At 34.1% G+C, this 11,508-nt stretch overlaps 1 protein-coding gene across 1 annotated transcript; it reads right to left on the minus strand.

The window, feature by feature from the left end:
- Window positions 1–473: 473 nt before the first annotated feature.
- Window positions 474–10,783, minus strand: LOC306845476 (regulator of G-protein signaling 5-like). The gene is made up of 5 exons (XM_079378314.1): window positions 10,634–10,783; window positions 9,213–9,326; window positions 6,337–6,398; window positions 4,433–4,599; window positions 474–2,777 (listed from the first exon to the last, which is right to left on the minus strand). Exons 1-5 carry the CDS (start codon window positions 10,675–10,677, stop codon window positions 2,616–2,618), a joined length of 549 nt encoding a protein of 182 aa, XP_079234440.1. The 5' UTR covers window positions 10,678–10,783; the 3' UTR covers window positions 474–2,615.
- Window positions 10,784–11,508: the final 725 nt, after the last annotated feature.

Here is an 11,508-nt window from a genome sequence, read left to right on the forward strand (position 1 = left end):
GAATGTGAACATGTTTGCGTCTGACATTATTTATTTTGGCAACCTCTCATCGCCCATCTGCTTCATCTCAATTTTCCACCTCTCTCTTCCTCTGTTTTCTTCTTATATCTTTCTATTCTTCACACTGGTCCTCTCATCTTATCATGGTTGTGTGAATAAAACACTCTGGACGAGTGGCTAAATGAAATAGATGAGAGAGCTTGCTGTGCGGGACGTCAGGAAATAGTTGCATTATTATTTAAATTTAGCATTTTAACAACATTCTCCGATTTTACTGAAATTACATGCTTGCTGAAATGGCAGTACCATTAAGCAACGTTGAGTAATTCCATGATGATTGAAAACAATTATAATAGAGGAGGAAAACAAAGCTTAACTTTAAAGCGTCTTAATTACTTCCGTTCAATCACTAGCTTTGCTTGGTAAAGAAAATGACAAATTGACAAATTAAATAACAGAAAGGACACACTCTTATCTTAATACTTTTTACCTTGAAGACCAAACAAACAGACAAAGATAATAAATTAAAATAATTTATAAATGGCTGATATGTACATCTGAAAAAAATAAATAAATCTTCAGAACTTTAATGTGATTATGGATTTTATATGATCAACTACAAACATACATGCATATAGTTTATGCAGATTTCTTGTATAGGCAAGGTACTCTGTCAGTCCTTACTGACAATTTTGACAAAATTTGGGTATTTTTTTAAGCCAATGTAATAATTTTAAAAGATTATTTTTAAAATTGAAGTAATTCTTGTTGAATTCATTCAATTTCTCTTTAATTTACTTTACATTGGTGATGCCTAATTATTGATAGCCATATTAAACTAAACCTGCCCTGCAGTGAACTAATAATTTGCTTTTCGAACATCAGTAAGGACTTCTGGAAGCACCTACCACTGCTCATTTATGAATGAATGCTATTAGATTTAGTGACATAGCTACACATAGTTTAATAAAGTAACATGCAAGAGTATATGTGTCTGTGAAACACACACGTTTTTTCAACTACTTACACACAAAATCTTTACTTGTCACACAATTTCTGAAACCTGAAACTCAAACACCAGAACCACACACCAAATCTGCAAAACCATACACCAATTCTTGGCCTTTGACTCGGTTTTCAATTTCATAAAACACTTTTTGCAAAACACAAAACACAATTCTATATGTAACACACAAAAATCTAACAGGAATTATTTTTATGGCAAAGGTGTTTGCAAATGTTTGCTTTTGAGATGGGTTTGTGATATTTTGAATGCAGTGCTACATTTAGCAAGAGATGTGAGGCATTTTGTATTTGCAATTCTTGGATTTCTGTGTAAAGTTTTGAAAAAAAGAGGCAAAGTTTTGAAAATGTGTGCAAGCAGCTGAAAAAAAACTGTAAATAAAAACATGCAAAAAACAAACAAAAAAAAAACACTGAATATAACACATGTGGGTTACATATATTTGATGTTCCTTTCTGTATGCTATAACTTGACTTACAACTCACGACTGGCTGCACATGCTAAGAGCAAATAATAGATGTTAACTTCAATAAGATTTGGCAGCAATCATTCTTGTTCATAGTATAATAGTTTATAGATCTTACAGTGTGTATATATTTATGGTACTGTTATAAATGGTTGCTGTAGAAATTCGGAAAAAACACTCGGATGTTTGGGGTTTCCATGACTTAATCTAAATGTGTTCTGCTTTAAAAGTGACATGGGAATAAACATTGCCTTTAGAATAAAAAATAATGTGCCCAGTGCTTTATAGAGATTCCCTCTGACTTGATATTCCCATCTTAGCAACTTTCAATAGCGGTAACCAAAACAACAAGTTCCCAGAGACTGGAGTGCATCTTAACATGTCACACTTTTTTTTTAAAGCTTTGAATTATAGTAAAGCTTTCAACACTAAGTGTGTTGTTCCCCATAATTTCCATTGGTTTACCATTTGGGCATTTTAATGTTAACACAGACATTTCCAAGAAAAAGCCCACACCCTCCCATTCCCATTCCCCAGCCTCTTACCCTAGATGAACATGCTGCTTAGGTGCTCAGGTCAGAACGTCCTCATCAAAAGTACATGAACCACTTCTGCACTTATCCGGAAAGCCATAAATTACAAGTGGGGATCAGTTTTAGTCTTTATTGAGTCTACAGGGGTCAGAAAGGAGTGTGACTCCAATTAATAGGACATATATACAAGATTTTAAGAGGCGCTTCAAATCCTTGTAATTTTGCACTTGTACAAATTATATGTTTGCTAATGACAAATCACACGTTTATAAGGAGCAATACTGTGTCTTAAACCCTAATCAACTTCTTTTATTGAAGTTCTTGACTTTGACGTTCAGAGCACTGGGCAGGAATCACGTTATATTTAACAATTCATGTTAAGATGTTCTTGTTAGCAGTGGGCCAGTTCAGTAGCTGCAGGGAGATATTGCAACCGTGCCCGATGTTTTGCACTTTCACCAACTTTGGTATCATTTAATGAGCTTTAGAAATGTGTCAAAATGTGTATAGTAAAGACTTTGAGTAAAATAGTTTTCTGTGACATAAATTTGTGACCAAAGTAACGAGTCTCCCTGCAGCTGGACAAGTCAGTTTACTTGAGGAGTTCCTGATACTGCTCAGACCGCAGGAACCGACCGAAGGAGTCTTTCTCCATCAGGGTGTAGATCCGGCTCTGAGCCAGCTTGAAGGTGGAGGGAGAAAGATCCACCAGGTTCCTCAGAGTCACATCTTTGGTGCAGTGGTCGATGTTCACCTAAACGCATGATATTGGTGATAAGGAGGAAGTGTGTAAAAGTCAGTCACAAAATGCTTCAAATTGGACAAAAATAATGAGTCAGAAACATTATTTAAACTCTGACAGTTCCTTAGCACTCTAGGTGGGCTGTGGAGCAGTCAGTCTTCTGGAATGAAGTCATCCAATTTGACTTATTCCCTGCAGTTTTTACGAATACAGGCCTGATTAGAGAATTGTATTCTTTTTTATTTATTTTTTTCCTAAACATTATCATGACCATACCAATTTCCTTACATAACCTGATATAGAAAAATGCTTCAGAAAATCTTTGAGTTGTGTTATTTTAGATTTGTTTTGTTGGTCCCACTTTATATTAGGTGGCCTTAACTACTGTGTACTTACATTTAAATTAATCATTTGGTACAATGCACTTATTGTGTACATACATGTTTTTACATTGTACTTATATTTTTAAAAATACCTATTTGTAATTACATCTGTAATTAATTTCTGTAATTACATTTATAATTACACTGTTGACCCATCCCTCACCTTAACCCACCCTTAAACCTACCCATACCACCAAACCTGTCCTTAACCTTACCCGTATCCCACCTCAATAGCAGCAAAAGTGTTTTAAAATACAATATGACCACAATAAGTACATTGTACTTATTTTCTGATGTAAGTACATAGTAGTTAAGGCCACCTAATATAAAGTGTGACAGTTTTGTTTTATTGTAATATGTGCAATCAAAATGTTTGATCATAATATTGAATGAACAGCACTAAAAAAAATGACGTAACTATACAAATATTGATGTGGAAATAATCACAGAATTAGAAAAAGGTTATATATAAGATGTCTACTGTACTGTTTGCATTTCATTGATTTTAAAAATCGTTATGATCGCTAAGAAACAAATGGTTCTCCATCAGACCCGTTATTCATCTCCTATGAAAATATGTTTCATATCAGCTGTTTATATCACTGTATAAACGCTGAGGCCAATGTTCTCCCCACTAAATTTCCCCCAAGGAGCAATAAAAAAACTTGAATATGATGGAGTATTTGTGAGTTTTTTTAGTTTTTTTTTTAGTTTAATGAACTTTGATTAAAATAAATTGACCTAGAGCTCCACATTACCATAGATTTCCACTGAAGTATTGCTCCTGATTTTTTTAGGTCAACATAAGCTTGTATAACATTTTAGGAATATTGTTTTAACTACACGATTGCTGGTTGTGTATATTTGATATTTCAGCACCATAGGCTATATATAACTTAATAAAGATGCAGTTTTCCACTTAAGTATTTGCCGGGTCATTTTATAGAATTTTTCTAATAGCCAAAAGGTTGTAGGTTCTAAGCCTGTGCCAATAAAACCCGCTTTTAAACCAACACTATTAAAAAATAATTTTTTAGTAAATGATCATGCTGCATAAAAAAAAATAAAAAAAAATGTTTGTATCAATGTTTGCACAGCCGTGTGCTAAGGTTTAAATTATAGTTATGTAACAGCCATTAAATTACACACACATGCAAACCTTGATAAATGTAAATCAATAACTGCTTCCTTCTACCTCTGAAGCACTGTGCCTTTTATCTGAACTGTAAATCTAAGTGTGATTACCACGAAAAAAAAAAAAAAAAAAAGGCAAAACAAACAAACCTCTTTGGGCCCACCGGTCTGAATGAAGTCTTCATAAATCTTTTTAGCTTTGATGGTCATTTTCAGGGGGGACTTGGTCTTTTTGAAGCCCTCACAAGCCTCCCAGAATTCAATATTTTCCTCGCTGAACTCAGATCTGAGGAAGCTCTTGAAGGTGGCCAGGCCATCTATGGAAATAAAAATGTGGAAAAGCTATTAGAGTGAGTACAGCTTTGTGTGTTGTTTTTGTGCTAATGTGTTGGCGACATGCTGCCACCGGAGACCCCGGTCTCACCAGCTCTTAACATCCTTATCCAAACATTACCGCCGTGCATGCCTAGGGCACACAGCCCTTAATGCAATCCCTCATGAGTCCATGTTGTATAACAGCATGTGGTATTCAAGTACTATATGATTCAACCTCTGTGGATCAATGAAAGTAATTATTCACTATTCAACGCAGATTTATTTTAAGACTTGTTTGTGTGGGAATGATTTCAACAAACAGTGGTAAAAAAGTCAGGCAGCATTTAGGGTAAATTAATTTCAAAGAACATAATAGTTTTTCAACAGTGTCAACACAAAAGAAATGCTCTTATCTTTGAATCAAAAAAATACATAATGCAGTATGGACTGATTAGGCTAATCTACAAACAATCCACTCTAAAATAAAATGAACTGAAATGAATTTTTCCAAGGCAAATTGTTACAATTAAACATAACAAACTGGCCTTGAAACAAAGAACTGAATGAATGACAAAGATTTGTTTTCCCAACTATAATTGACTAATTCAGCCCTTCTGTGTAGACAAAGGATCTTTTTTGACATTTTGTTTTTATGGGTTTGCTTGTGTTTGTTTTTTTTGTAAAGAACAAACAACGAATCAGAAAATTGGTTTTACACTGATAAACAAGAGTTTAATCATTTACTGTTGAATACACTTTAAAGCTGGACTACAGAAGCAATTGTTGTTCAGACTGTGTTCTGTACTTATGCAGATTCACAAAACAAAGGCCCATTTACACCAAGAATGATAACTATAATGATAAATTTATTAGTGTTCACAACAACAAATGATAACATTCTTGCTGTCTGCTGCTTTGAATGCTCAAACAAGTAATTCTTCTGTTATTCTGTTTCTTTTAAAATGATTTTTAAAACCATCTTTGGTGTGAACAGGCCTTAAGCATACAATGATAATTTATATTTTGAACAATCAAGTTCAATTTGGTGGGATATTTCAGGTTTACCACATTTATCTTTTTCATCTTTGCATGTTTGTATAGTGAGAAAATATGGTCTGGCTATTATGGCAGGTAATTTTTTTGGATATACTTCTCATTGGATTTTCTTGCAATCTTGCATCAGAAATATCCATGAAGAGAAGAGCAATGATAACCTTGCAATTTTTGTTTCAACCACAAGTGGCTATTTATGTAGTGCAGCTTTATTTTCAATAAGGATTATAAAAGAATAAGGTGTGTGCAATTCTATACTTGCTCCTTCTATAATGTTCCTAGAATACACAAAAACTAAAAAGTAACCTCATGAGGACATCCACAATTGGAAAAACAATAAATGAAGCAAAAAGTTTTCTTTTAAAATGTTCTAGTAATTATAATTAGCTCTACATGAAAACACTGGAAGTCTGTAAGTCAATATATTTATATATACATGCAACTCAGAGAGAATCTTTTTTTTTTTTAGCTACTGTTAGGAACATTCTCGTAGATGCGTAGCTTTTAAAGGTTAATATGTCCGTTCAAGCACAAGCTGTTTACGCATACCGAATCAAATGCATTAGTGCAACATAATAGACTTCCAGAGGTTCTAAACTGTCCAATATAAACAAAGTTTTAAAATGTGTTTTGCATAGTCAACTGCTAAACTAAACCCTAAATTAAGATAAGTATTACATACTTACAGCTGTTGGAAAGGACCTTATCAAGGGACTCACGCCACTGGGCTGCTTCTTCAGGTGTGGGTCTGAACAAAACAAGTAGATTTCTTCACTTAGTTGTATTACACTTTGTATATGGCCAACAAGCTACATGTAAAATTAAATTACATGTGGTCCAGAAATATGGTAATTACACATAGGGGTGTAACGGTACACAAACATGATGGTTTGGTATGTACAGCAGGAGGAAGAAATACTAAATAGGCCTATATATATACAAATTGCTCTTTCTTTAAATAAATTCAATTGGAATTAAAATTTTCTATAAATCTACGTTTCTATAAATGTATAAAATCTATAAAAATCTGCCTCTGCTCTAAAATATAGGGAGCCCTTTTAGGCCTACTATAAGGTTACAATTATTTAACTTTAATTTTTATTTTATTTTTACCTATAATAATCAACACTCAAATAAAAAAAGTATGCAAACGTAAACTGCACTCAATGCAGTTTTTAAATAACTTCTAAATTCTATAATTTCTATTTGTTGTTGAAGTAGGCTATAATCATTTACATAGGGGCTGTTATAACTTGTTTAATAAAATATTTATTTAAATATAGCCTACATTACTAAGACATCACCAACAGATAAAGTAAAATATAATTAGTATAGTCTAATATTTTGCCAAAATGCTCTTCTCTAGACTTCATTTCTCTGGTGAACTGACGAGCTGTGGACGCTGATGACTTGCCTGAGGTAAGCCTAAATGAAATGCTACAGTTTACAAGCTGTTTAAATGTTTTTATCGCATCTTTCTGCGAGTGAACCACTGATTGTGCTATTCCATGAGGCATGAAATGTTAATTCATGTTTATTTCACATTAAAACTAGTATTAAAGATTAAGGGATTCTTTGACAGAGAGTCAAAATATCGAGCAAACATCGAGCGAAAAAAAAAAAAGATGAAACACAAACAGGGAGTAAACATTGTTTTTAAATTTTACACGCCCCAAAGCATTGGCCTTAGCGTTGCCAGCGGTACTGAGTGTAGCAGAGGCCAGCAGGTAAGTGCTATGCAAGTAACACCTCACTCCCCTGATCTCAACAGTAGCCCCTAACTGCATCTAGGGGGTGGAGATGGTAGGTTTAAGGGTCTTAACTTAAAATGCATTATTACGTTTGTTGCATTTGTCATGAATTCAGTAATATCTATTGTTTCTGTCCTGTGCTATTTATTCATTTATTTACTCCAATTGAAGGCGCAATGACCCATCACCCCAAACGTTATTTTACATTTTTATGATTGCAACTCAAATACACCCTATACATGGGTAGGTTTAGGTATATGTAAGGTGGGAGGAGTTGGATCTAGACCCAGCCACGCCCCCTGGATCTTGTGTTCTGCAGTGAGGACCATCTTGATGTCTAGTGACTGCCAACTGGCCTTTAGCCACACCGTACATCCCTACTTACACAGAAAGTAGGTATTTTTAGCAATATATGATAACCAAAAAAAGTGAATGATCTCCCAAGGAAATTGTTATAAATTAATTGTATTTCCACATTTCTTGTCTAAATAGATATTATCCAAGTCTTTTGGCCTAACTTGATTACTGATGTAACTGTGTTTTCTATGCACATGTATCATCTTGTGTTTGGGATATTTAATTTAGTTTTTTTTTTCTGCCTGAAAAAATACCACCCTATTAACAACACTTGCATAAGGCATTACGTAAGTAAAAGGGAGCTGAAGTGGTCTGCAAATGTTTTTATGGTCAATTTGGACACAATTTTCATTATAAACAGACTCTTGCCGTTTTCCATTACAGGATGTACTAACATGGCCTTCCTAATTTTTTTCTCTCTGACTCCCTTGCTCTCTACTCTTCAGCCCCTTTCTCTACATGTCCAACTTTTAGTGACGTCTAATAATCAGTTTAATTATGGGCATTAATAGATGAATAGGTAGTTAATGTGCTCTTATTCTCATGCTTTTTTATGAATTCACACTGAACTTTACTTCTTTGCTGTAGCTTCCCAAGTAAGAACCTTTAAATTAGTTTAATTTTAAAGTAAACTACAGCAGAATACTTAAAATAGTTACCTACAATACAAGCTGCTAATTGATGGGATAAGTGATTTTGATTCTTTAAAACCCAAGTAAATTTCTATTTTGGTGAACAGCAGCATTTAACTACAAAGACATAAAATATATTGCAGGGACTATAGAAATGCACCCTGAAGAAGGCTTGTTAGTCAAAATGTGCTTGAAAAATGACATTAAGATACTCAATGGCCTGTGGAATAAAGGCCTTTTTATCCTGACAACATGAGCACCTTGGATTTACCTTTTTGTCCAGTAAGCACCATTAGTTACCAATTTGGAGACCCTTGACACACATTTTAAAACAGAGCTAAACTGAGCTTCCGAAATGTTCTGTTTGCACTTAAAGGCGGAAAGCATCTCAGGATAAGTATTTAAACCATCAAACCATCCTTCTTTAAACATCATGGTGGATGATTTCCACCATTTCAGGTGAATGATTTCCAACTGAAAACACCAAACAAACATCCTGAGATGATTTCCACCGTTTTAGGTGGACAGTTTCCACCTGAAAACATAAAACAAATCATCCTGAGATTTTCACCTTTAAGTGCAAACAGAACATTTCAAAAAGTAGGTTCAGCTCTATTTTGAAACTTAAAAAAATATATGTGAATGAATGGTGACATGCGTTTAAGGGACCTTTTTGTATACTTAGACTTTTTGGTCTAAATGAGCATGTGAGGCATGTGAGGAGACACATGCAGAGCTGAAGTCCTCGTCAGTAAGGAAAAGAAAAAGAGAGAGGAAGCAAAAACATCTGAGGGAAAGTTAACGAAGCCAACAGGAACTCACTTCTGAAGCTTCTCTGGTTTCTTCTCAGGCTTTTCTTGGTAGGGGATAATAAGGTCGATGGAATTCTCTGGCTTCTGAAGCAGAGTTCCCAATTTAGTCTTGATCTCCTTAGCCCTGAAGACAGCACAAACACAAATCCATACAGATGTCCATTAGCGCTTTTAACATACACTAATAAATGATTCATGTTATGTATGAATTGAATTTCAAAACAAATGTCGAGGATATTTCCAAAATGTACAACATAACTGTCAACAGATTATATAAGCCTAGTGTCATCTATTTTCTTCTTTCAGAGAATGATAATTTGTTTAGTCTTTTTATCCTTTTGCACGTCAGCTAGAGAACGCTTTTATTATTGCCTTGTACAGCTGTCATCAGTACAGTAATTACCACATTTTGACAGATGAGACAATAAATGAACACGTGTTGAAGGTGTTCAGTTCACACCTATTTAGAACTGTTTCACACTCCCTGTAGAGTTAAAAACAGATGCAAGATCCTTTTGTACGGTTTTGTGACAAAAACACATATTCCTCCCAGATGACTGGGGATGAAGTGACGTCAACAAACTTGATGATTTGTTGAGGTTTCATGAACATCTTGCTGCCACAGACAGATCTACTGCTCCAAAAATACTGACGTCAATGCACACATTTCTCAGCTTAAAAGCCCACAAATTAAAATGACGATTTTATGGTTCAATTATATAATGCAACATTATAAACCACCTCATGTTAACATCTTAAAACTGTCTTTCTGATGTACAAATACACTTTTCAGAAGTACTCCAGGCCCTGGGCCAAGCATTAAGACCTAAGACAAGAACAGCGATAAACATATGTTTACACAACGAATGAGCCAATGACACATGTTATTTGATCAGAAAATGTCTCAATAGTCACAATAAATGTCTTCATTGCTGTACCTAAAATCTATTCTCAGGAATTCTACGCCAAATCTTGTTATGAACAGAGAGAACTAAACAAAGTTGAGGGTGTTCTGTTTTTTTGTAATATTGAGGAACCTTGATGTTTTCAGAGAAAAAAATGTAAATGTATCTAAATGGAAAATAAGATAAACTTAAAATGTACAATACAATACAAATTTACAATACAACAGATACAATCCTTCATTTTCTATAAAATTTACGTTGGATAAATGAAAATGTTTAACCAAAAGACAACTCTGAGTCCATAAAATGAATAAAGTCTTCCCATATACAATGATCTATACTCACTACCTAAACCTCATACAAAACACCATATAGACTTTCTCGAAACGGTATTTTGAGAATTCCCAGCTGCTCCAGACTAGAACAAAGCACTGATTGCCAAAGGAGGCTGCCAACCGACTTATCTAACTAATGTATCATGGGGTAAATTTTAATCCATGATGCTAAGATGATTTGAAGATCTTACCTTTCCAGACATGTCTGGGGCAGGGCAGCTAATCCTTTACACATTTTCTGAGCTGTTCACTTTAGGTTTGCACAGTTAGTCCACCACTATGAGTTGTTGCCTGCTCTCTCTTTTAGAAGCTGTCGTCCTGCTTCCCTCTATTATATGGAGAAAGTCTGCTGGCCCCAAGCCAACAACTGTAGAGCCAATCAAGTCCTGGCTCGCAATTACAATCGGAGCTGAGAGAGCTCTGGAGCTCTGTATCAACACGAGAGGAAATTTTAAACTTACCAAAAACACTATATCTATGCCTAGTAACAGACAATTCAACCAGTTATTACTATAGAAACAAAGTAAAAAGTAAAATCAAAGTAAAGTAAATTAAAATAAAATTAAAGTAAAATCTAAATTTAGTTACACTTTATTTAAAGGTGTACTTGTTACAGTGCATTATTAATTAACTATATGTATTTACTATATGGTTAGGGTTAGGATTAGGTTATGGGTTACTTGCATGTAATTATGTATTATTTATTGTTATTATAATAGTAAGTACATGTAATATGTAACAAGGACATCTTAAAATAAAGCGTTACCATAAATATATTCAACAAATGTTGAATATTAGATACATTAAACAACTTTCGGTAACACTTTATTTTGAGGTGTCATAATACATAGTAATTAACTAATTAAGTACTTAGTAGTATCCGTTGTACTTACATGAAATAAAATGTATTTATCATGTAACTAAGTTATGGAACAGGCTGTAATTACAGTTTGTAATAATGTAGATGTAGTAGGCAGCTACTGTTACACATATGTAACAGGCCCAGTCTGTTACACAGCTACTTGTACACTTAAGTACAATCTTGATACACTTTATTTTAAGTAGC

Source organism: Barbus barbus (genome assembly GCF_936440315.1).
Source record: "Barbus barbus genome assembly, chromosome: 25".
NCBI classification, from domain to species: domain Eukaryota; kingdom Metazoa; phylum Chordata; class Actinopteri; order Cypriniformes; family Cyprinidae; genus Barbus; species Barbus barbus.